Source organism: Bos grunniens, chromosome 10, assembly GCF_055505025.1.
Source record: "Bos grunniens cultivar Pamir isolate PY7600 chromosome 10, Bosgru_T2T1.0, whole genome shotgun sequence".
In the NCBI taxonomy this organism is placed as follows: domain Eukaryota; kingdom Metazoa; phylum Chordata; class Mammalia; order Artiodactyla; family Bovidae; genus Bos; species Bos grunniens.
This window is the reverse complement of record NC_141174.1, coordinates 94,792,761-94,819,319: the sequence shown is the minus strand read 5'-3', so window position 1 is coordinate 94,819,319 and position 26,559 is coordinate 94,792,761. Positions and strand designations below refer to the sequence as shown.

Sequence of the window (26,559 nt, the reverse complement as noted above, 5' to 3'; positions counted from 1 at the left end):
TATAAGGGAGAACAAACAGGAACATCCTTCATGAATACATTTGGGGGGAAAAAAAGCCTTATAATCATATGTTTATGTTCATTTCATTTTTTCATCTTCCAAAATACAGGCCTGAGCAGAGCCATGCTTCTGTTTTGCCTACTAGCCATTTGTAGGTATCTGGTAGTAATGATGCCCAATTCATTGATAAATAAGCATCTTTTTTCTGTTTTGCTAAGTTTATTTGTCATGTCTGGATGAGTAGTTTAAATGTATGTTTGTAATAGCCACTTACCAAGTGTTTCACACGGGATGCAAAAGAACAAAGTAAAAATGACCATTATATAAATCAGTGTTCACTATGCGGCTGCAGTCCAAGCCTTGGCAGATTAATGATGCAGGAGAATGACTTTCACTTTCATATCATTTCTGTGGAAGGTGGGCCTGATATTGGCCACCAGAGAGGACAACTCAGCAGACAAGTGAAAGAAGTCAGCCTGAGTATAATGAGCTGAGACAGAGGGGGGCTGTCCGTGAGAAAAGAAACCCAGTGATGGGTCAGGGGAGGCTGCTGACTCTGTGTCCAAGGAGGCAGATCACTGCAGTTGGACAAGGCGGGAGGGAGTGTGTGCACCCGCGTGTGTGAGACGGTCTAGAGATGAAGATGGTGGGGACAAAGCCTAGGGTTCTTACAGGGCATGTTGGGAAGGGATACCACATTTGGCTTACCTGTCCCTGCTGGCCTGGGGGTGGATCCTGAAATGGCACATCCATACTGGACAATCCATGTCTTTAGTTCAGTGACTATCAAAGTGTATGTGAAGTCATTTGACAAACGCTGCCAATTTCCTACAGATATGACTGCCATACTGGGGGAAATACTCATTGTCTGTTTTGGGTGCCATGTGAGTCTCTGTTATCATTTATTGAAAGGAGATACAAAAAAGGTAGAAGGGAAGCATGTTTTATAAATATTTGTAGGCATAGCTCAGAGATATTACGGGTTTGGTTTCAGACCACCACAGTATAGTGAATATTGCAATAAAGCAAATCATGCAAATTTTTTGGTTTCCCAGTGCATGTAAATTTATGTTTATATTATACTGTAATTGATTAACTGTGATATAGCATTATATCTAAAAAAATAATGTTAATTAAAAATACTTTGTTGCTGAAAATGCTATCACTTGAGCTTTTAGTAAGTCATGGTATAATATCAAAGTCCACCAGTCACAGATCACATAACAAATATAATAATAATTTAAAAGTTTGAAGTATTACAGAAATTTCCAAAATGTAACAGAGAAACAAAATGGGCAAATGTTGTTGCAGAAATGGTGCCGATAGATTTGCTTGACTGAGGATTATCACAGACCTTCAATTTGTTGAAAATGCAGTATCTGCAAAGTGCAATAATGCAAAGTACAGTAAAATGAGATGTGCCTGTATATGACTTGATAGCATTATATGTAGGGACACTTGCTTGCACTTTTTGTTTTTGTTTTTTTCATTGTGAGGAAATGAGGTCGGACTGGATTCTTTTATTATTCTGGGTTTGCCTTTGCAGAATATGTATATACCTGCAAGCAATATTATTTTTCTCAGAGTCTTTCTAGCACTTTCAGAATATGTTGGATGTACTTATGAAGGTGCAAGATATTTCATTGTATTTTCAGGGGAATGCTTGTGCATTATATGCAAGGTTACCCAGGAGACAGAGTTCCTTAAAAACAAAACAGTAATAATAACAGCAAAACCCTAAATACTCTAAGTTCTGATGACACTTGAGTAGAGAACCAGCAAACAGTGTGCTCAGAAGAAAGGAAAAGCTAATTCTGTATGTTAATCTGTGGGGGTCAGTGAAAAGAGACCAAGAAATAGATGGTGGAAAAGGCATTGAAACAAATAATAAATATCTTCTGTGGGTTTTCTTCTTTTGCAGTTCCATTCTGAACTCAAAGTGGATGATGCTGTCAGGACTGAACCACTGACCAGTCTGTGAACAATTCCCGCCTTCTCACTGGCCATCAGTTGAGATAAGATGGAAGACTCTTATAAGGATAGGACTTCACTGATGAAGGGCGCCAAGGACATTGCCAGAGAGGTGAAGAAACAGACTGTAAAGAAGGTGAATCAAGCAGTGGATCGGGCCCAGGATGAATACACCCAGAGGTCCTACAGTCGATTCCAAGACGAGGAAGAGGACGATGACATTTATCCGCCAGGGGAAACCTATAATGGAGAGGCCAATGATGATGAAGGCTCCAGTGAAGCTACTGAGGGTCACGATGAAGATGATGAAATCTACGAAGGGGAGTATCAGGGCATCCCCAGCATGAACCAAGGGAAAGACAGCATCGTGTCAGTAGGGCAGCCCAAGGGCGATGAGTATAAGGACCGCCAGGAGCTGGAGTCTGAGAGGAAAGCTGACGAGGAAGAGCTCGCCCAGCAGTATGAGCTGATAATCCAAGAGTGTGGCCATGGCCGCTTTCAGTGGGCCCTCTTCTTTGTCCTGGGCATGGCCCTGATGGCGGATGGCGTGGAGGTGTTTGTCGTGGGCTTCGTGTTGCCAAGCGCTGAGACAGACCTGTGCATACCAAATTCGGGATCCGGATGGCTAGGTGAGTGCATCCCAGCAGAGAGACACACTCTGAAACTGCTCTATTTGTTGAGGACAGTTAACAAATAGAATACATACTTTCCATATGGAGGCCTGCATTTGTTCCCAACATTTGAACAATTTAAAACATGCAAAGGAATCAAAAGAATGGTGCAGTGATACCCAAATATTTCTACCTATTTCTAACTTAGATTCTATAGTTAACATTTACTGTGTTTTCTTTATCACCTAGCCACCTATCTATCTATCCATCAATCCCACTTTTATTTTTATGCATTTCAAGGTAAGTTAGAGCAATATATTTTTAACTTACACTGTTATAAATGTTGCATTAGGTTCTCCTTAATTAACTTCAAAAGACATGCCCTTGGAAGTTAATAAAGCTATTATGTGACACTTACCTGACATTTTTCTAAATATAGAGATTAATTCTTCAAAACTCTGATAAACGTGATTTCAAATTCCAAATTTTATGTGTAATATTGTGGTTTAAACACTTTTGGGACCTGTGAATTTTCATTTTTTCCTATAATCTATGTGCATGTCTGTTGGTTTTTTCAATTACCCTTATTTATAGCATTTTCTTTAGATGACTTTGGCTTTTTCCAAATTTGTACCTTTGTGCCTACAATGAAAAAGCTTCCTTTCCTCATAGGACTTAAAAATCAATTTCAAATCATATTAACGTTTCAATTATATGTATTAAAACCATATAACCTTGCTATAAAGTATCTAGAGAGCAAATTTGACTTTTGTTTTAAAGTTACTACTGCACTGAAGGTTCATTCATATTGTTACAACGCTGTATTTAACCTTCCCTCTGGGAGAAAAAGTAAGAAGGCCAAGAAGCATGCCCACAGCAGACTATCCCCAAAACGTAAGGTCCACATCAGACATGTGGTACATTAAATCAGGAGACCTTTCAAGCCCTTCTGCTCAGAGAACACGTTTGTGTGCATAGCAAACCTTTATGTGTTTCAGAGTCTGTGAAAGAGAGTAAGAATACTTGGTGTCTCTGTTTCCAACGGACTTTTTAAAACTAAAACTTGAAAAACAAAAGTATACAGATCTTTTTGTGGTTTAGTAAGTAACTCCTAATTTATACTATATAATATATATCATAAATAATATAATAATTATATTAATATGTATTATTATATATAATATAAACTCCTAACTTATCCCTTCCTTCTCCCTTCCCCTTTGGCAACCATATGTTTGTTTTCTGTGTCTGTGAGTCCATTTCAGGTTTGTAAAGAAGTTCATTTGTATCGCATTTTTAGATTCCACATGTAAGTGATATAATGTGATACTTGTATTTCTGTGTCTGACTTGCTCATTTGTTTCTTTAGTGGTGAACTGGAAGAGAGAGACCCATAGATGCAGTCTGGGAGGGGGATGAAGTGGGGAGCACAGGGGCATAGATTGCACGGGTTTTGTTGGTGGGCTCATCTGTGTGTTCACTCGTCAAAACGCAGAATAGGGGTTGGAGGAAGGTATAAAGTCATTAAGTTCATCATTTCAGCATATCTATTTCATAGATAGCACTCTAATTTTGTTTAATTTTTTTCCTTTACCTACCAGGCATTAAAATATTTATCAAGATTTTGCTAACAGAATATATCAGCAGAATGTTTTAAGAAAACAGATCTTTAGAAACACATCTATTTTAATACACAATATTTAATACTTTCAGGCTTGAATATAGACTAGCAGTCTTTTCATGTTATGATCCTTGCTTTTATATCAGAAGCAGAAAAGTCGAAGCTGAGCTTCCCTTTTATCTTCCTGGTGCCGAAGGAGGTGCAGTAGCCCACACGGTGCTCTTACCAGTCTGTCCCATAAACTGTGATGGTGTTACATACCCCCGGGGGCGTTCACAAGTGTAGATAATGCTGGGGAACTTTTGGAGCACAGACATTTTCACCTCCCCATAAACACTGCCTGCTTTTGTGAATTAAAAGTGTGTCCCCAGGAGTGTATGCTCTGAGTCCCCCACAGAAACTTTGTGATGGGTTCACAACTGCGCCTTCCAGACTTGCCTTTCAGTTATTTGCCATTGTAATTTTACTGACAATTGCATTCTAACACAGTCTTTTTTTAGACAAGCATGTAAATTGTTTTGCCATTTTCATTTCAGCAAATAATAGCTTTGTAATATAATTACCACACTAAGTCATAGCAATGGGATCAAAATGCAAGACAGGAAGATGCACAACCCATGTTTGGTGGCTTTTGGGAGGAGAAAGGTTTGCAAAATTGGTTCTCACTTGCCACTGAGCATTGTGTCATTTCACTCAAGGAAAACTAGGAATGAAAAATATTAGCCGATTTATGTTTTAATTATTTAGGAGACAATGCCCATCTTTGTGTTTGCTGGAAGATTGACTTCCAGACAGTTAAGGGCATCCCTTGTGTGCATGTGTTTGTCTGCACAGTCTGTGTGCATATATAGTGTTGTTAACTGAAAAGAGGTTAATCTAATGAGCTGCTATTTGGGGGAATAAGTACCATCATTTTAAGAAAATTCATTTTCTATTGCCAAAGTCTATTTATTGAGTATTTATTATGTGCAAAGCATGATGTTACCACACGGGAACATAGGAGAAATAGCAAAAACAAAACAAGGTTTGTGTATCCAAAGAAGTCATAGTCTAACATAGAGAGATGACAAGTGTCTGTGCACCACCAAGTCAAGGAAACAAATATCCACAGCCAGAAGTTGTTGTTCAGTTGCTCAGTCATGTCCAACTCTTTGGGACCCCATGGACTGCAGTACATCAGGCTTCCCTGTGCGTCACCATCTCCCAGAGCTTACTTAAACTCATGTCCGTCGAGTCGGTGACTCCATCCAACCATCTCATCCTCTGTCGTCCCCTTCTCCTCCCGCCTTCAGTCTTTTCCAGCATCAGGGTCTTTTCTAATGAGTTGCTTTTCACATCAGGTGGCCAAAGTATTGGAACTTCAGCATCACTCCTTCCAATGAATATTCAGGACTGATCTCCTTTAGGATTGATTGGTTTAATCTCCTTGCAGTCCAAGAAGAGAAGTGTATAACCAGAAGAGAAGTGTAGCTAAAGAGACTTCAAGCAGGGAGACCCTGTGAGGGGAACAGACCTGACTAAGGCAGTGGAAGGAAGGCATGGACCAGAGAGCTGGCCCAGAGGTAGAGTCAGCAAGGGTTGGGTCACTGGTAGTTTGGAACAGAAGGAACAGGACAGTTAGTGGAAGGCAGGCAGTTCATCAAGTTAGGTCAGGCAGATGATAGGTTTGAGCATGAAGGAGAAAGGAGAAGGGTTTGTTTTTCTATTTTATTTTAAAGATCTATTTATTAAATTTGGTTTTGCCGGGTGTTCATTGCTGTGGGCTTTCTCTAGGGGCAGTGCACATGCTTCTCACTGGCGTGGCTTCTGTCGCCAAGCTCTGGGTTCAGGCACTCAGGCTTCAGGAGGTGCAGCCCCTTGGCCCGAGGGCACAGGCTCCACAGCCTGTGGGCTCCTCCCAGACCAGGGATCGAACCTACGTCCCCTGCACTGGCAGGCAGATTCGCAACCACTGGACCACCAGGGAAGCCCGGTTTAGTTTTAGACCGATCACTTTGAGACTTGGGGGGAGGCATCCAAAGAGGAGCACCTGGTGGGCTCCTGCCACCACGTGAGCTGAAGCGCTGAGTGTTTTGAGAACCATCTCATTTAAGGTGAAGCTGCCCAAGACCGTAACCAGGGAGAGGGCAGTTTCCTGCCGAAGACTATTTGTGGGACTGGTGGCGAGGAAGACGTCACAGAGGAGACTGAGAAGGAGCAGCCGAGAGAGAGGGCAGCTCTGGGAGTTGCTAGAAGAAGGAAGGGATGTGCTTCCTTCGTAGGTGCAGAAGAGTCTTGTAAAGGTTGAAATGGGCCCCTCGGGTCTGGCCCTTGAAGATCTTGGCCGCCACTAATGGTTCTTCCAGTTTGTGCCAGGCTAGGACGTTCATTTGAAGGGACGAGCCCATGTATGGAGTGAAGTGACAGCGTGCCCTCCAGCTTCCCAGCCCCCTGCACAGGGGCCGGGCCTCCAGTGTTCTCCCCTCACAGGGCTGCGTCTCACAGTGGATTCGCAGGGAGCCCTCTCCGACCACATCTTACCTCTGGTCCAAGAGCTGCTGAGGACCAGTTTGGGTTCTAAGAAAGCCTCCAGACAGGGAGGGATGTGTGCCGGTTTCAGACTCACAGCACGACCAGGCTCAGCCACCTTCCCGCTCTCGCCTGTCACAGCCCAGCTAGTGCCTCGCTGGCTCCCCTTCCTCCTGCTCTTCCTCTGGACTGTTCTGTCTCCTGCTGGAGAAGCAGGGAGCCTCATCGTTGTTGGGCCACCTGCTTTCTGGTTGGGGGTGGTAGAGTGGAGTAATTTTTAGGTACTAAAACATTATCGTGGCCAAGTGTTGACGAGTACAAAACAGATAGAAGACAATATATTCTAAACCAAGACATACTTGAGAACTCAGCCTGAACTGAGTGATAACTGAACATCCTCTATAGGTTTCTTCTGTCTTTTATCAACTGTAACACCTAATTTCCACATGCCTTGGTGATTTTCAGAGCAAGAGTTTTGATAGTGTAGGCAGGCCAAAGCCGGATTGTTGTTGTTAGTTGTTAAATTGTCTTTGCGACTCCATGGACTGTGGCCCACCAGGCTCCGCTGTCTGTGGGATTTTCCAGGCAAGGATACTAGAGTGGGCTCCATTTCCTTCTCCAGGGGATCTTCCCAACCCAGGGATTAAACCTTGATCTCCTGCATTGGCAGGCGAATTCTTTACCACTGAACCACTGGGGAAGCCTTAAGCATCTCTTTAACCTCTCTATCTATAGTTTTTATTTGGATGGTGTAGAATTCCTTGGAACATACAGAATTCTCTCTCTCGCTCATTTTTTTTTTAACCACTTATAGCAAGAATAGTTTCCTTAAAGCCTGGGCTGGATGAATATGACCTGAACGCATACCTAATTTCTTTCTCCATCCCTCCATTTGTTCCCTTATTCCTTTCGTTATTAACAAAAGAAGAAAAATTCTGCTGAGATTTCTAAAGCTGCTTTATGTCTGGATGTTTGTATTTTGGGGGAAAGAAAAGAACAGCTTCGAGTTTCTGAGAGTCCCTTTTTTCAGTCCCATTGACTGTTATTTGCCCCTGGACTACAGACAGAGTGTAGTGACTGTGTTCCTGTGTGCTGAGCATCTTTTCAGGGCGTGTATCGCTCTTGCCCAGTGCTGCCAGGTGGACCAGGATATCCCAGCTGATAACAAAGAGTGATGCAGAGTTTTTCCTCTTTGAACTTTATTCCAAGAGCTTTATCATTTGGCATCTGGTGCGCTCTAAATTTATGGAGAAGGCAATGGCAACCTACTCCAGTACTCTTGCCTGGAAAATCCCATGGACGGAGGAGCTTGGTAGGCGGCAGTCCATGGGGTCGCACAGAGTCGGACACGACTGAGCAACTTCACTTTCACTTTTCACTTTCATGCACTGGAGAAGGAACTGGCAACCCACTCCAGTGTTCTTGCCTGGAGAATCCCAGGGACGGGGGAGCCTGGTGGGCTGCTGTCTACGGGGTCGCACAGAGTCGGACACGACTGCTAAGTGACTTAGCAGCTTAGCAGCACTCTAAATTTAAGACCCTTAGCTTTGTACCCTAAAAGTGTGTGCTGCAGGCTTCAGGATCAGCAGCTCTGCAGCCTGCTCAATGCCATTGTCCTCTGTGTCTTAGAGGGAAGTTTGATCTCTGCTGTGGGTGTACCCTCTGGCTCTGTTTAGCCTCTCGCTGTCATAGTGATTCTAATTGGAATTAAATACTTATTGATTCCTAGAGAATATCCTGTCCACCAACACTAGCAAAATCTTATTTGGATTCATTATTGCCAAATTGGAAAAGAAGACTCAATAATTCATTGCCATTATATTCCTGGGTCTTATTCTCTCTGGTCTTTCACATCCTTCTGGGAAGAGAGGTTTCTGGCATCCAAATGGAGTTGGACCAAGTAGCCTGAAAAGGTTCCTCCATCCAGAGCCCACAGGACAGGAGAGAAGAGAAACTCTGTGTTTCATTCATGAAATTCACCAGTAAGTACATTCTGAGCTGTGAAAGTGTGATAGTAAATGCCCTCTGTTGTCTGGAAGGTCCCTGGGTGATTGCTCACAATATAGCTTTGAACCTGAAGGCTGATTATTGCAGCTGAACACCTGTATTCCTATGTCCGAGATTACTCCTGGGTGGGGATTCTGATCCTCTGGCTTTAATATCTTAATGCAGTCTGGGACTCACCAGGAAGGCCCTGAAGAACTCGGGGAAGTGTTATCGGATTAGGGAATTTGTTAACTGTGCATTTTGGTTTAAATAAGGCAGTCAGACTATTGATCATCTAATATCTGGATCAAGCCAAATACATGGAATACAGACTTGTAGGTTCCAATTCTAAACACCATGTGTTCATGGGAAATCTAATGTCTCGAATATTCTTCCATAACAAGAACTTCTACAGGACCTAAGTTTCCTGCATAAAGCTTCAGAATATAGGAAACAATTACATTCATCTTGAAGAATTAGTCTGATAAATCACTGATGTAAGTATTCCCAACCTACATATTTGCAAATTGACATTCTTACCTTACACTTTGAGATTTCTTATTGGCCTTTAAGATCGTGAGAGGAGAAGTAATGAAAAGAAATACTGAAGTAAGTCAGAGAAAGACAAATATCATATGATATCACTTATATGTGGAATCTTTAAAAATATTATACACATGAACTTATTTACAAAACAGTTACAGACATTAAAAACAAACTAGTGTTATTTGTTTGAAGGCAATGGCACCCCACTCCAGTACTCTTGCCTGGAAAATCCCATGGATAGAGGAGCCTGGTGGGCTGCAGTCCATGGGGTTGCTAAGAGTTGGGCACGACTGAGTGACTTCACTTTCACTTTTCACTTTCATGCACTGGAGAAGGAAATGGCAACCCACTCCAGTGTTCTTGCCTGGAGAATCTCAGGGACGGGGGAGCCTGGTGGGCTGCCGTCTATGGGGTCACACAGAGTCGGACACGACTGAAGTGACTTAGCAGCAGTAGCAGTGTTATCAAAGGGGATAGTGAGAGGAGCAGAGAGAGATAAATTAGAGTTTTGGATCAACAGATATCACTATTCTATATAAAATAGCTAAACAACAAGGACTGACTGTATAGCATAAGGAACGGTATTCAGAATCCTGTAATAATTATAATGAAAAAGAATCCACAGGACTTCCCTCGTAGTCTGGTGGTTAAGACTGCACTTTCTTTGCAGAAGGTCCTGGTTTGATCACTACTTTGAAAAGCTCTGACAAATCTAGATAGTGTATTAAAAAGCAGAGACATTACTTTGCCAACAAGGGTCCATATAGTCAGAACTACGGTTTTTCCAGTAGTCATGTATGGTGTGAGAGTTGGACTATAAAGAAAGCTAAGCACTGAAGAATCGATGCTTCTGAACTGTGGTGTTGGAGAAGACTCTTGAGAATCCCTGGGACTTCAAGGAGTTCAAACCAGTCCATCCTAAAAGAAATCAGTCCTGAATAGTCATTGGAACGACTGATACTGAAGCTCCAATACTCTGGCCACCTGATGCGAAGAACTGACTCATTGGAAAAGACCCTGTTGGTGGAAAGAATGAAGGCAGGAGGAGAAGGGGATGACAGAGGATGAGATGGTTGGATGGCATCACCAACTCTATGGACGTGAGTTTGAGCAAGCTCTGGGAGATGGGGAAGGACAGGGAAGCCTGGTGTGCTGCAGTCCATGGGGTTGTGAAGAGTCAGACATGTCCGAGCAACTGAACAACAACAAAGGGGATCTAAGATCCCACGAGTCACACAACATGGTCACAAAAAAGTATCTGGAAAAGATTCTAAATCACTTTACTACACAACTGAAGTCACTTTGTTATTATAGTTGAAATGAACACATTGTTGTAAATTAACTATTGCTAAGTCGCTTCAATCGTGTCCGACTCTGTGTGACCCCATAGACGGCAGCCCACCAGGCTCCCCCGTCCCTGGGATTCTCCAGGCAAGAACAATGGCAACTGGAGTGGGTTGCCATTTAATTAACTATACTTCAAATTAAAAAAATAATTGTGTGTTAAATAAGAGCAAATGGACTGTGAGTAGGAACACTGATTGATTTTATAACTGAAGCTTTGTACTAAGTATTTGGGATATCCAGATGCAAAGTTCTGGGTTCTGGCAGAGTAGGCATTGGAAGGATATTGGAAGTTTGGCTTTTGATGTGTTACTAGATTTTTTTTTTCTCTGATTACAAAAATCTCTCCGTAAAAGCTAGGGCTCAGCTGTGTACCAGCTATTCCTTCAAAAAGAAAAGTCAAGTAGCTAGTTTAAATTATTGTTATGGGTCAAGTGGGGTGTAAGTAATTTAAGAGTTTAGAATGAAATTTAAGATTTTGAAATTTTAACTTCTTTGTTTTTTATGACTTCGTCACTGGCCATGACTATGACCTTCTGGTCTCCCTTCCTAAAGAATCTTTGAGCTGGGGATTCTTGCCCCAGCAGCCCACTTGACTTTGTCTTCCTCATTCCTGGGAGTAAAGGATGGAGTACTTGGGTTATGTCATGTCCCTACTCAAAAATGTTGAGTACAGGTTGATTCAAACTCCTTAGAATGGCATTCAAGCTCTCGACAATCTGAGCCTAATCTATTTTTCCACCTATCTACCTAACTTCTCTGCCCCAGGTATTACAAAGTCAGGGATAGTTAGGATTACTGGAGAAAATACAACATGGCCAGTTAAATTTAAATTTGCGATAAATAACAAAGGAATAATATTTTAGTATAAATATGTCTCACGCAGTATTTTGTATCAGTTAAGTTCAGTTGCTCAGTCGTGTCCAACTCTTTGCGACCCCATGAACCGCAGCACACCAGGCCTCCCTGTCCATCACCAACTCCTGGAGTTTACTCAGACTCATGTTCCTTGAGTCAGTGATGCCATCCAACCATCTCATCCTCTGTTGTCCCCTTCTCCTCCTGCCATCAATCTTTCCCAGCATCAGGGTCTTTTCCAATGAGTCAGCTTGCCACATCAGGTGGCCAAAGTATTGGAGTTTCAGCTTCAACATCAGTCCTTCCAATGAACACCCAGGACTGATCTCCTTTAGGATGGACTGGTTGGATCTCCTTGCAGTCCAAGGGACTCTCAAGAGTCTTCTCCAACACCACAGTTCAAAAGCATCAATTCTTCGGCCCTCAGCTTTCTTTATAGTCCAACTCTCACATCCATACATGACCACTGGAAAAACCATAGCCTTGACTAGACAGACCTCTGTTGGCAAAGTAATGTCTCTGCTTTTTAATATGCTGTCTAGGTTGGTCATAGATTTTCTTCCAAGGAGTAAGCGTCTTTGAATTTCATGGCTGTAGTCACCATCTGCAGTGATTTTGGACCCAAAAAAATAAAGTCTGCCACTGTTTCCACTGTTTCTCCATCTAATTGCCATGAAGTGATGGGGCCAGATGCCATGATCTTCGTTTTCTGAATGTTGAACTTTAAGCCAACTTTTTCATTCTTCTCCTTTACTTTCATCAAGAGGCTCTTTAGTTCTTCTTCACTTTCTGCCATAAGGGTAGTGTATTTGATATATACTTATATTTATCAGTTATCTGTTCACCTAAAATACGAATTTACCTGGATCACCATGTGGTTTTATCTGCTGAATCTGACAACCTTACTGGTAGTAGTGATAACAGGAGGGCTTAGAGTTTGCTCTTTGCCTTCTGTTTGTCAGGCATCATGTATGTCATATAATTTCATTATCTCATTTAACCAAAATTATATCTGATCCCAGACATTCGGAGTCAGTGCTAGGGGATGACCCTTGGGAACTGTATATGTTTTTTAAGTGCCTCAAGTTATTCTTAGTCCATGTGAAGAAGCACCATCATCTTGACCATTGCTTCTCAGACATAAAAATGCAGACAAGTCACCAGAGGAGCAGGTTTTGCTTGAGCAGGTGTGGAGTGGGGTCTGAGATACTTTTACAAGCTCCCAGGTGATTTTGGCATCGGTGTTAGTTCCAAACTCCACATTGAGTAGCTGTGTCCTAGACACCCCTAAACAAGAAGCAGCAGCATTCCCAACAGCTGTGATAGCAAGGGTTGTACATGATATCAAGATTTCAAACCATGGAAGGGGTAAATGGAAATGGGACTGATTTCTTTATTCATGAGTAAACAATAACATCCATGGACAAGGAAGCTTTATGTGCCATTTTTGAAAGAAAGGTTTTTTTTTTCCTCCCCCAAAAAGGAAATGTCTTATTGATAGCTGAAGGATGCACAGTTGTTTTTTCCCCCACCAAGATGGGCATTTGGCTTCTTTAGACTCGTCTTTCTCCTACGTGGTGTGGGGCATGACAGTCCCTAACCACGTTTACAGCTCTGCATCCCAGAACGGACCCTGGATGTGCAGGGCGCAGCGTGACTCTGCTTTGTAGAAATAGTTTCTCAGTGCCAGAGTCATGGTGATAAATTTATAATGTGACTGCAGATTTTTTCCCCCTCTTATGTATAGAAAATTTAATAGTTTTTCTGAGAGTAGCTTAGTTCTCTCAGCAGAATCTAGTTAAGTCAAAAATATTAAAAAATGCTACTGTGTCAGAAGAACTGATTGAAAGCTGAAAGAGTTAGCCAGACTGCTAACAGGGATGAAAAGAAATCCTGCTGTGGGAGTCAGTTCATCCATAAACATAGATGCCGGAGTGGAGGCAGATTGTATATGTGAGGCAGTTGGCTTCTCAGAGCCATCTGTCTGTCTACTTCATTATCTCTTTGTTTTTCTAATTAATAGATTAGAGATGTCTTTGTGGCTGCCTTTCAAAATTTAGCAGTTCTCACCCAGAAAGAACACTCACAGAGGCTTATCCATCATATATTAGATTCTCCCAAGATGTTGCACTGTGCCCTCTATCATGGCAGGTATGAAGATCAACCAGACAAAACCCAGAGCATAAGACACAAGATGTCGAAGTGATACAGGAAGCAGAGGACTGAGAGATGAATCCTGTTTGAGGGAGGCGTGGATAGGGAAAAGTCTTAAGGAGACTGTGGTATCGGAGCCAGGCTTGGAATGGTGGCTAGAATTTGGGCTCACAGAGATGTAAGCGGAAAAAGACTATCTCTGGGAGGGAGCACAGGCTGAGCAAAGGCACCACGGCATGGAGACCTTATACTGAGTATTGGAAATTAAATGTTCAGTTTTGTTGAAGTGGAACATACACAGAGGGGAGAGATTGCAAAGGTAGCTAGGGACATATCTGTTCATGGAGAAGTTTCCAGGAGTTTATTTGGTGTGGGGGGAACTGGGGGAACCAGGGGCATGTTAGCAGAGAAGTGACCAGGTACAAACTCTGCTTTAGGAGACTGGGTGTTTGGACTGAGGAGCGAGTTTGAGGGGGGGCTGAGATGCATTTGAACTGTGCAGTCAATACATGTCAAGACCCTGACTGTGGGTGATGGCAGAGAGACTAGAAGGGAGAGGGCCTTTTCAAGAGGATTTCTGACCCTTTACAACCCACTAGCTGTGGGAGCAGGAAAAAGGAATATATCATAGGTACTGAGGCTTCATGCCCAGGTGCTATGTTTGAAGCGGTGCTTTAAACAAATTGGAGCTCCAGAGTTGTTGGGGAGGTTGGGGGGAGCCCATGTGTAGGAAAAGTGAAAAGTGAAAGTGAAGTCACTCAGTCGTGTCCAACTCTTTGCGACCCCATGGACACCAGGCTCCTCTGTCCATGGGATTTTCTAGGCAAGAGTACTGGAGTGGGTTGCCTTTTCCTTCTCCAGGGAACTTCCCGACCCAGGGATCAAACCCAGGTCTCCTGCATTGTAGACAGACGCTTTACTGTCTGAGCCAAAGAAGATGAATTTAGTTATTTGTACTATAAGTACAAGAACTGAGTGTCTCGTTCACAGACTACCCATGGCACAGAGTCTGGCAGGTGAGCGGTACCCAGTGACCTTTTGTCAACTTTGAAATGCCAACTAGGCTGCTCAGGAGAAATCGTAAAAGAAGGCATTTGGAAGTAGGTTCTGGGGCTTGATGCAGAAACTGGCCCTAGAGTTGGGCAATGAAGACATCTTTGAACAGAGATGCAGAGCATACAGGAAAGGAGTGTGTGTTGGAGGGGCAGGCATGAGGAAGAGAGGGGCTAATGCAGACTTTTCATGAATGCTTAGGAGGGGAGAGGAGAAAAGGCATTAAACAAATGGTTTGAAAGATAGGAAAAGTCTCTTACCTGGAGGCCAGGGGGTGTTTCAGGATGGAGTAGGTGGTCATAACTGACTAAGGACGTTGGCTGTGGCAGAGAGAAAAATATTCTAGAGAGTGGAAAGGACAGATGTCAGATTAATTGCTAAATGGAGTTTTAATGTATGTTTTTAAAGAGAAGGAAACAAATCGGTGTTTAAAAATTGTTCATAAGGTACTGTAGTCTATTTGTTTTGTATAATACTGCTAATAACATAATTATATTATAGACTAGAGCAGCTGAAAAAAACATTACTCATCTTCTGCAAAGAAATAATTATGAATTTGTAGCCATTATCCAGTACTTCTGCATCAGCTCATGCCAATAATCATATCTGGAGTGTCTATAGGAGATAAATTGGCCAACCAGGAGTGGACTGGGTTAGCTTGCTGCTATCTCATTTTATTTATATTTCCAGGTTGAAAACTCTGTCACTTACTGGTAGCTCTAGATTTAACAGTAAAATGTACTTTTACTGTTCCCATTTAAACAGTCAAAAAGCAGTGATGAAATGGTAGAGGATTGCTCAGAGCAGCTGGGCAGAGGGGGAGAGGCAGCTTCCAATTGACCATCCCTAGGGGTGAACTGTCTCAGTCAAAGGATCCTCTAAGACTACACACCACACATTTGTCCTGTGGATTGCTGGATGAGTAAAGAAACCTCTTGTTTGCTGCCCTGCTCTGCCCCGGGCATACTACATTTATAATATAAGGACCTTGGCAGAGATGTGGTTAACAGTTCTGTGATGGTGGCCCCTGCAGATTCCTGCTTCACATCTTACACTGTGTGTGATCACAGATCATATGTTTTCAGGATCACGAAGCAATGTATTGTTCTCCTAGAGATGCCCCCCCCTCCGGTAGAGAGAAATCAGTTATATAGCTGTGACATGGAGGCGCATGCTGGCTGGATCGCTGCAAAGCCCTTAGGAAAGCCCAAGAAAGGCCATGGGATTGCCAGATTCTTCCCAGGGTAAGGAAAGTACTTCTTCTGCCCCCTGCCCTGGGCATCCTGAGCTGCTCTTGTTTGGTAGAGACCCCCAGCACTTCCCCCATCTTTGGGCCTGAGAGGAATTCCTCTGCATGGCCTCTTTCCCTAAGCATCCTTTCATCACATGGATTGACCTGAGTTGGAGGGAACTGGTTGGGAAGCTAAACTTGATACAATGTGAACCATCCCATTCTTGCTGAAACTGTATCTTCCTGTCACCTCAGCAGCTCAGCATCCTCCTGAACATCTCTCAGCTCCTCTAAAATGCCTCCTGCATTCTACTTGTGCATGCTAAGTTGCTTCAGTCGTGTCCGACTCTTTGTGACCCCATGGACTGTAGCCCACCAGGCTCCTCTGTCCATGGGAATTCAGACAAGAATACTGGAGTGGGTATTGATCTCCTCCAGGGATGAAACCAGCATCTCTTAAGTCTCCTGCATTTGCAGGTGGATTCTTTACCGCTGGTGCCACCTGGGAAACCTGCATTCTACTCTCTGTCTGCTGAAGAAGGCTTTCCCAAGGCGTAGCTCTCGGGGCTTTGTTTACCTCTGTTCACAACATGAATTACCTTTCTTTGCTCAGTCATCTAGCAAACTCTTAGTGCCTTCTCTGTGCTGGGTTCCAGACCAGGTGCTGGAGTCACAAGGATGTGGTCCTTGCTTTGGGGGCACTTCTAGGCCAGAGAAGGAGACAGACATGTGTCAGATAAGGGCACCTAATTGGTTACAGATGCTCCAGCAGGAAGATTAAACAGAAGGAACAGTGCTCTGAATGCAGGACTAGAAAGATTTAATAGAAGCAACCCTAGATTTTGCTGATGATTTCCAGACCATGTATTAAGATGCCTTATGTGTTTCCATTAGGATGTGAATGCATTAGATGGTGCATTAGATGGTTCCATTAGGTGGTGACTGCAGTCATGAAATTAAAAGATGCTTTCTCCTTGGAAGAAAAACTATGACAAACCTAGACAGCATATTAAAAAGCAGAGACATTACTTTAACAACAAACATCCATATGGTCAAAGCTATGGTTTTCTAGTAGTCACATATGGATGTGAGAGTTGGACCATAGGGAGGGGTGAGCACCGAAAAATTGATGCTTTTGAACTGTGGTGTTGGAGAAGATTCTTGAGAGTCCCTTGGACTGCAAGGAGATCCAACCAGTCCATCCTAAAGGAAATCAGTTCTGAATATTGGGGCTGATGCTGAAGCCCCAATACTTTGGCCACCTGATGCAAAGAACTGACTCACTGGAAAAGACCCTGATGCTGGGAAAGACTGAGGGCAGGAAGAGAAGGAAGTGACAGAGGATGAGATGGTTGGTGGCATCACTGACTCATTGGACATGAGTTTGAGCAAGTTCTGGGAGATGGTGAAGGACAGGGAAGTCGCGTGCTGCGGTTCCTGGGGTTGCAAAGAGTCATACACAACTGAGTGACTGAACAACAGCAACAGTTAGGATGTGAAGGAAAGAGGCTCAGGATGAACAAAGGCTTTGATGCAGAGATGCATTTGAATCTTACATCTGGAGTTGTGTGACTTTGGGGTATTTCTTAAACTCTCTGAGCTTAGTTTACTGGAAAGAGAAAGTAAATGATATCTTTGTCTTACAAATTTCTTTTTCTTCTTCACTGTGATTATCACTTTTCCATAACTTCTCATCCTCTGTTCCTGATTTGGGGGTGTCAGTAGGCAGATAAGAATAAGTGGGGTGAAAGCATCCAAGCTGTTTTAGTGACTTTCTAGTAGTCATGGACTTCTTAAACCTGAACTTAGGTGCCCAGAAATGTTTCTTCTGTCCTTGTACCAGCCAAGTGCAATAGCTTACAGCCAGTTGCTAGTACAAAATGTCACCTTAAAGAGTTGTGGTGAGAATTAGAGAGTGTGTGTGAAAAGCACCTGGCGCTGGAGGACAGTACTAGTAAATTCACCTCCCCATCACTGACAAATTTAGCACATTTTAGAGTATGCAATACAATAAAATTTCCTATATGCACCATGCTGAACAGTAGATCCCTAGGACTTATTCATCTTGCATAAGTGAATTTATGTACTATCATTAACACCTCCCCAGTTCCCTTTGCCCCAGCTGCTTGTAACCACTTATCTACTCTCTGCTGACTTTGATGGAGAAGGCAATGGCACCCCACTCCAGGATTCTTGCATGAAAAATCCCATGGACGGAGGAGCCTGCTAGGCTGCAGTCCACAGGGTCACGAAGAGTCGAACACGACTGAGCAACTTCACTTTCACTTTTCACTTTCATGCATTGGAGAAGGAAATGGCAACCCACTCCAGTATTCTTGCCTGGAGAATCCCAGGGATGGGAGAGCCTGGTGGGCTGCCATCTATGGGGTCGCACAGAGTCGGAGACGACTGAAGTGACTTAGCAGCAGCAGCAGCTGCTGAGTTTGAGTAGTTTATTCCTGATATAAGTGGGATCATGTAGTATTTGTTCTTCTGTGTCTGACTTCTTTCATTTAGCATAATGTCTTATAAGTTTATGTGTCATTGCAAATAGCAAGCTTGTCTTCCTTTTTAAGGCTGAATAATAGTCCGTTGTATGTGTGTACCACATTTTAAAAAATCCATTCACCTGTCAGTGGATATTTAATTTGTGTCCTGTTTTATTGTAAGTAATAATGCAATGAACATGGGAGTATAGATATCTCTTAGGGATACTGATTTTTGTTCTTTGGGGATATATACCCATATATACGGAGAAGGAAATGGCAACCCACTCCAGTATTCTTGCCTGGAGAATCCCATGGACAGAGGAGCTTGGTGGTCTACACAGTCCATAGGGTTGTAAAGAGTCAGATATGACTTAGCAACTAAACCACCACCACCCAGAAATAGGATTGCTGGGTCGTATGATAGTTCTATTTTTAAATTTTGGGCAACATTCCATTATGTTTTCCAGTATGGTTGCAGGGTTTCCTTTCTTCACATTGTTACCAGCATCTATCTTTTGATTTTTGATGATAGCCATCCTCATAGATGTGAGATATCTCATTATGGTTTTGGTTTGCCTTGTCCTGATGACAGTGATGATAAGCATTTTTTAATGTACCTCTTGGGAGTTTGTATATCTTTATGGAGAAATATCTACTCACTTTTTTTACCTGTTTTTAATCATTTCTGGGTTTTTTTTCTTTTTTTGCTATTGAGTTGTAGGAATTCCTTATATAATTTGGATATTAACCCTTTATCAGATATGTAATTTACAAATATTTGAAAAGGAAAAAATATTGAAAGCAACAAAAGAAAAATGACTCACCACTTATAAGGGAGCAATCACTAAGGGAATAATTTTTTAAAATGTAGTGAGAAATCATTAAAGAAGTTTAAGTGTTATATTAGAATATATTAACATAATTCAAAGAAAATAATAAAGGTGGAATATACAGGAGAAAAGACATGAGTCATAGAAAACAAAAAGTAAAAAGTGGTAAAGTTAGCTATATTTATGACATTAAATATTTATGAATTAGACAATACAATCAAAAGGCAGAGATTGTCAGGCTCAATTATAAGAAAAAGATCCATTTGACAGCTGACTTCTTATCAGACTAGTCTACAAAGCTACAGTAATCAAAATGGCATGATATTGGCATAAAAACAGACATATAGGTAAATAGGACAGAATAGAGAGGCCAGAAATAAACCATGCACCTGTGGTCAATCTATAACAAGGTAGGCAGAAATGCATAGTGTAGAAAAGACAGTCTCTTCAAGTGGTGGTGAGCTGGACAGCTACATGTAAAATAAATGCTATTTGAAGATTTCCTCCTACCATACACAAAAACAAACTCAAAATGGATTAAAATCTAAATGTAAGACCTGAAACCTTAGAACTCCTAGGAGAGAACATAAGTAAAACCCTCTTTGACGTAAATTGTAGTAGTATTTTTCTAGATCTGTTTCCTAAGGCAAAAGAAATAAAAGCAAAAATAAATTAGATGTAATTAAAGTCAAAAGCTTCTGCAGCAAAGGAAAGTGTCATAAAAAAAAAAGACAAACCTATGAAATAGAAGAAAATAGTTACAAATGCTATGACTGATAAGGGATTAATATCCAAAATATATGAACACCTTATACAACTCACTATCCACAAAACAAATAACCCAATCAAAAGATGGGCAGAAGACCTAAATAGACATTTTTCCAAGATGTGTGGATGAATATCAGACACATGAAAAGATGCTCAACATCACTAAATACTAGATAAATGCAAATCAAAACAACAATGAAATATCACTTCACACCTGTCAGAATGGTTATTATCAAAATGTCTATAAATAACAAATGTTGGCAAGGATGTGGAGAAGAGACCCTTATATAGTGTTGGTGGGAATGTAAATTGGTGTAGCCACTGTGGAAAAAGAACATGCAGGTTCCTCAAAAAACTAAAACCAGAGCTACCATATGATCCAGGAATTCAACTTCTAGATATACATATATTAAAAAAAGAAAAGACTAATTCATAAAGGTACATGCATCCCAGTGTTCATAGCAGCATTATTTATAAAGCCAAGAAATGGAAGCAACCCAAGTGTTCATCGACAAACCAATGGATAAAGAAGATGTGATGTATATAGACAGTGGAATATTACTCAGCCAGAAAAAAGAATGAAATATTGCGATTTGCAGCAATGTGGACAGGCCTAGAGAATACTATGCTTGTTGAAATAAGGCAGACAATGAATGACAGATTCTGTATAATATCACCTATATGTGGAATCTAAAAAATGAAATGTGAATATGTATCAATTCAGTTGCTCAGTCGTGACTGACTCTGCAACCCCATGGACTGCAGCACGCCGGTCTTCCCTGTCTTTCACCATCTCCTGGAGCTTATTCAAACTCATGTCCATTGAGTTGGTGATGCCATCCAACCATCTCATCCTCTGTCATCCCCTTCTCATCCTGCCTTCAATCTTTCCCAGCATCAGGGTCTTTTCCAATGAATCGGTTCTTCGCATGAGATGGCCAAAGTATTGGACTTTCAGCTTCAATGAATATTGAAAAAAAAAGTCCTTCCAATGAATATTCAGGATTGATTTCCTTTAGGATGGACTGGTTGGATCTCCTTGCAGTCCAAGGAACTCTCAAGAGTCTTCTCCAGCACCGCAATTTGAAAGCATTAATTTTTCGGTGCTCAGCTTTCTTTATAGTCCAGCTCTCACATCCATACATGACTACTGGAAAAACCACAGCTCTGACTATATGGCCATTTGTCGACAAAGTAACATCTCAGCTTTTTAACATGCTGCTAAATTTGTTATAGCTTTTTTTCCAAGAAGCAAGCATCTTTTAATTTCATGGCTGCAGTCACTGTCCACAGTGATTTTGGAGCCCCCCAAAATAGTTTGTCACTGTTTCCATTGTTTCCCCATCTATTTGCCATGAAGTGATGGGACCAGATGCCATGATCTTAGTTTTCTGAATGTTGAGCTTTAAGCCAACGTTTTCACTCTCCTCTTTCACTTTCATCCAGAGGCTCTTCCGTTCCTCTTCACTTTCTGCCATAAGGGTGGTGTCATCTGCATATCTGAGGTTATTGATATTTCTCCCGGCAATCTTGATTCCAGCTTGTGCTTCATCCAGCCCAGCATTTCACATGTTGTGCCCTGCATTTAAGTTAAATAAGCAAGGTGACAATATACAGCCTTGATGTACTCCTTTCCTAATTCAGAATCAGTCCACTGTTCCATGTCCGGTTCTAATTGTTGCTTCTTGACCTGCATACAGATTTCTCAGGCACGTCAGGTGGTCTGGTAGTCCCATCTCTTTTCCACAGTTTGTCGTGATCCATACAGTCAAAGGCTTTGGCATAGTCAATAAAGCAGAAATAGATGTTTTTCTGGAACTCTCTTGCTTTTTTGATGGTCCAACGGATGTTGGCAATGTGACCTCCGGTTCCTTTGCCCTTTCTAAAACCAGCTTGAACATCTGGAAGTTTACAATTCACATACTGTTAAAACCTGGCTTGGAGAATTTTGAGCGTTACTTTGCTAGTGTGATATGAATACAATTGTGTGGTTGTTTGAACATTCTTTGGCATTGCCTTTCTTTGGGATTGGAATGAAAACTGACCTTTTCCTGTCCCATGGCCACTGCTGAGTTTTCCAAATGTGCTGGCATATTGAGTGCAGCACTTTCACAGGATCATCTTTCAGGATTTGAAATAGCTCAACTGGAATTCCATCACCTCCACTAGCTTTGTTCATAGTGATGCTTCCTAAGGCCCATTTGACTTCGCTTTCCAGGATGTCTTGCTTTGGTGAGTGATCACACCATCATGGTCCTCTGGGTCATGAAGATATTTTTTGTATAGTTCTTCTGTGTATTAGCAAAATAGAAACAGACTTACAGATATAGAAATAAAACTACTGGTTTCCAGTGAGGAGAGCTAAAGGTATGGAGTTTCTTTTTGGTGATGAAATGTGCTGCTGTGTTGATGATCGTGTATATCCGTGAATAAAATAAAAACGTTGAATTTTCTATTCTAAATGGGAGAATTGGATTGTATATGAATTATATCTCAATAAAGCTCTTTTCTAAAAAGAATAGACATGTCAGGTTGCTTGGGAAATTGTCTGGCTTGCTTGGTAAAGTTAGTCCCTTTCCCATGCCTTGCCCTATTTATTCATCTCTTCCATCTGCCTGTTCCTGAGTAATTTCCTTTGATAATAAACTGGTAAATCTAGTTAGTAAAATGTATCTCTGAGTTTGGTGAGCCTCTCTAGCACAGTAATTGGATCCTAGGAAGGGGCTGTGGGAACCTGACTAGCCAGTTGGTCAGAAGCACAGGTGGCAGAACCCTGTGATATGGGTCTGAAATGCAGGAGATGAGCCACCCAGCACTATGGGATTGGTGCTGTCTCTGGGTGGACAGTGCCAGAATTGTTCATTGCTTGGTGGTGTTGGGAAAGGTACACACAGGGTCTGTGTGTTAGGGATCGCAGTTCATGTCAGGAAGATATTTATGATCTGCACTATAGAACAAGGACTCTGTGGTAGCAAATAATTGACGGAAGAAAGGCCAACCAGACTTGAATAATGCAAAATGTTTGGTGACACCTTGACTTTATGAGCCCGTTCTTTCGCTGCCACTCTTTAGTGGTTAAATTATGTGACTTATTCCGTTTTGTTTTGTGTTTTTAAATACCAAGGCTTTTCAATTTGACACTAAATTCCATATGATATTTTCATTAAGAATGCCACACAACTGAGGTATGATTTTGACATTCTGCATGTCTTTTTTTGTCCTTTCTTGGGATGTGCTGTTGCTGGGGCTAGAACTCATGACCTTACAATTGAGTTGTATATATGTTTTTTAAATAGTTTAAGACTTGTAAGAAGTTGCAAAAATAGTACAAATAGTACATGGAGTTCCTGTTTACCCTTCACCCAGCCTCTCTCAAGGATAATATCTTATAAAACCTTAATATATATAAGGAAATTGACATTGGTGTGATATTAACTCAGAGACAGACTTTTTTTGGATTTCTTCATTTTTTTTTTAAACATCTCTCTCTCTCTTTTTTTGGTAGTGGTGGGATAGGGGAGAATTGGGGATAGTTCTAAGAAATTTGGGCTTCCCAGGTCGTGCTAGTGGGAAAGAACCTGCCTGCCAATGCAGGAGACGTAAGAGATGCAGCTTCTATCCCTGGGTCGGGAAGATTCCCTGCAGGAGGGCACGGCAACCCACTCCAATATTCTTGCCTGGAAAATCCCATTGCAGAGGAGCCTGGCAGGCTACAGTCCGTAGGGTCACAAAGAGTCAGACATGACTGAAGCAACTTAGCACGCACTAAGAAATTTTATTACATATATGGATTTATATAGCCTCCCCACACAATCAGGGTCCAGACCTGTTTCATCACCACAAAGAAGTCACCTCACGTTACTCCTCTACATCCTTTATAGCCACACATCTCCCTAACCCTTAACCCCGGCAACCACTGTGCTCCGTCTCTGTGATGATGCCATTTTGAGAATATTTTAGAAAGGGAATCTTCCAGTCTGTAACTTTTTGAGATTGATCCCCTCCCCAGCAGTAATGCCCATCGTCAGTGGTTTCATGTTTTAATCATATGTTCCTATTTATTGCTGAATAGCATGAGTAGTATCTGTCAAGCTGGGGTTTTTTGATTTGTTTGGTTTTTCTTAAGACCAAACTCAGAAAGACCACGTCAGTAGCTGAGTAGGTTCCAGAACTGGGAGCAGCTGCGCTGAGCCTGGGGGCAGGGGGATGGGCAGCAGGGCAGACTCTTGGGTAGAAAGCAGAAGGGAATCCCGATCAGAGTAGAAGCTGTTCTGCATGCCCAGACCAGGAGAGTGAGCGCTGTGCAGAGATGCGCCAAGGATCAAAGTCAAGGTCAGAAAGGAAGATTGGGGGACTGGGGTGGGGGGTGGGGGTGGGGGGTTGGTAACCTAAAATCTTTTCTACCTGTCCCTAGCTAACCCCAGGGCCTCAAGCCCACTGTTCTCCCTGAGTCTCCTGATATTGTTTCTGCCCTGCGGTATCTTGGGCTCATATCAGGCCCAGAATAGAAAGGAAGATAAGTGATAAGGGTGTGAATACCCTCAGGGGTAAGAGCTTTGGGCATTTTTTTTTTCAAAGTAAAGGAAACTTTTATCATTTGACCTCACAGGTGGCACAACAGTGTTCCACATCCCTGCACTGTGGCATCTGAGGCGATTCCAAAGTCTTTTAAAGTCAGGGAAGAGGAAGAAAGTGCAAACTGGGTTTCTTAATTGCAAGTTTGTAATTAGAACCAACAAACCCATATTTGAGTAGTTAAATCTCTTTACTTAGCCCAGATCTGATTGTAAGGTAATAGAAGGAATGGAGCTTGCAACAAGTTAAAATAAAAGGCACCTTTGTGGAGTCATCATTTGATCTTATGGTAAGTCAATCCTGCAGGTATCTATGAGGTGGGGTCCAACCATTAGACAGCTGCACCTATTAAATGCTGTCTCAGAAAATGCTTCATTGGTTACTTGCCCCTCACTTTCAAGTTTTGGAATGTAGCAGTGTGGGGGGCCCCATTTATGTTCCTTCCAAAAGATGGCAGAGATCTTTTGGATTTACACTAACAACAGAACCCTGATTGTTCAACAGACTCATTGTTTTGGACACCACTGGCCAAGCTTTCTGCAGCAGAGCTCTTGGCCCACTTATATAGGGTTCAATAATCAAGAGTCAAGTTTGCCAATCAAAAGGTTTTTCTAAAAGGACATGCTTGGGCCTGAAGTTCCATGACACAGGAAGTCTCTCTACTTGATGTACATGATGCAAAATTAGAACACTGGAAGGAAGTTAAGGCACGTGAATGAGTTGTGCAGTACCGTCAGGCCCAGCCCTCAGCCAGCCCTGTGTGTGTGCTTAGTCACTCAGGCGTGTCTGACTCTTTGTGGCTCCCTGGACTGCAGCCTTTCAGGCTCCTCTGTCCATGGACTTCTCCAGGCAAGAATACTCGAGGGTTGCCATTCCCTACTCCAGGGGATCCTCCTGACCCAGGAGTTGAACTCCTGTCTCTTGCATCTCCTTCATCTCCTGCATTGGTAAGTATATCGTCACCACTAGTGCTACCTGGGAAGCCCATAATTACATGTAACCTCTTCTGCAGAGCTTAAGATATTTTCACATTTGATCATATTACTGAAAAGAAAAACAGACTGGGGATCAGTCTGTTTTATTACCAAATAAACAATGGTAATACTGACACAGTAGGCATTGAACCTGTACCTTCAGAACCTAGCAAGTTTACTTTATGGAATTCTAGTCCTGTTACCAAACTAACTTTAAGACCATCAAGTTTGGGCTAAGTTTTTCATCTGGAAAATAAGTAATTTGACTCTATATCTCATGTCCTTTCCACCTCTATATCCTCCTAGACCTTGTGTCTTGGTGGCCTTGAATGTGACTGATTAGTGTAAAGGGAAAAGCCCCAAGTTGCCACGACTTGCAAAGTTGAGTGCATGCATTCATATTGTTTCTGTGAGCTAGAAGAAGACAGCATTAACTTGTCTTTCCAAGTGGGAAAACCCAGATAATAATAGTGGCGAATACTTGCATAGGTTTTGTTGTTGCTGTTGAGTCGATAAGTCCTGTCCAACTCTTTGTGACCCCATGGACTGCAGCACCCCAGGCTTCCCTGTCCTTCACCATGTCCCAATAGTTGTTGGGAGCTTGCTCAAACTCATATCCATTGAATCGATGATGCCATCCAAACATCTCATCCTCTGTCATCTCCTTCTCCTCCTGCCCTCAACCTTTCCCAGCATCAGGGTCTTTTCAAATGAGTCAGTTCTTCATATCAAGTGGCCAAAGTATTGGAGCTTCAGCATCAGTCCTTCCACTGAATATTCAGGGTTGATTTCCTTTAGGATTGACTGGTTTGATCTCCTTACTGTCTAAGGGACTCTCAAGAGTCTTCTCTAGCACCACAGTTCTAAAGCATCAATTCTTTGGTGCTCAGCCTTTTTTATGGTCCAACTCTCATGTCTAACTTGACTACTGTAAAAATCATAACTTTGACTACACAAATCTTTGTTGGCAAAGTGATGTCTCTGCTTTTTAATATACTGTCTAGGTTTGTCATAGCTTTTCTTCCGAGAAGCAAGTATCT

The 26,559-nt window shown here is 42.1% G+C and overlaps 1 protein-coding gene across 6 annotated transcripts in view; it reads left to right on the top strand.

Annotated features, from left to right (window-relative positions):
* SV2C (synaptic vesicle glycoprotein 2C) overlaps window positions 1-26,559 on the top strand; it is a 444,657-nt gene that overhangs the window by 271,642 nt on the left and 146,456 nt on the right. For all 6 annotated transcript variants that reach the window (XM_086323187.1, XM_086323190.1, XM_086323185.1 and 3 more), the window contains exon 2: window positions 1,922-2,600. In XM_086323187.1, coding sequence (XP_086179313.1) covers window positions 2,021-2,600 — 580 coding nt within the window. In that variant the 5' untranslated portion in view covers window positions 1,922-2,020. The remainder of the gene's footprint in view (window positions 1-1,921; window positions 2,601-26,559) is intronic.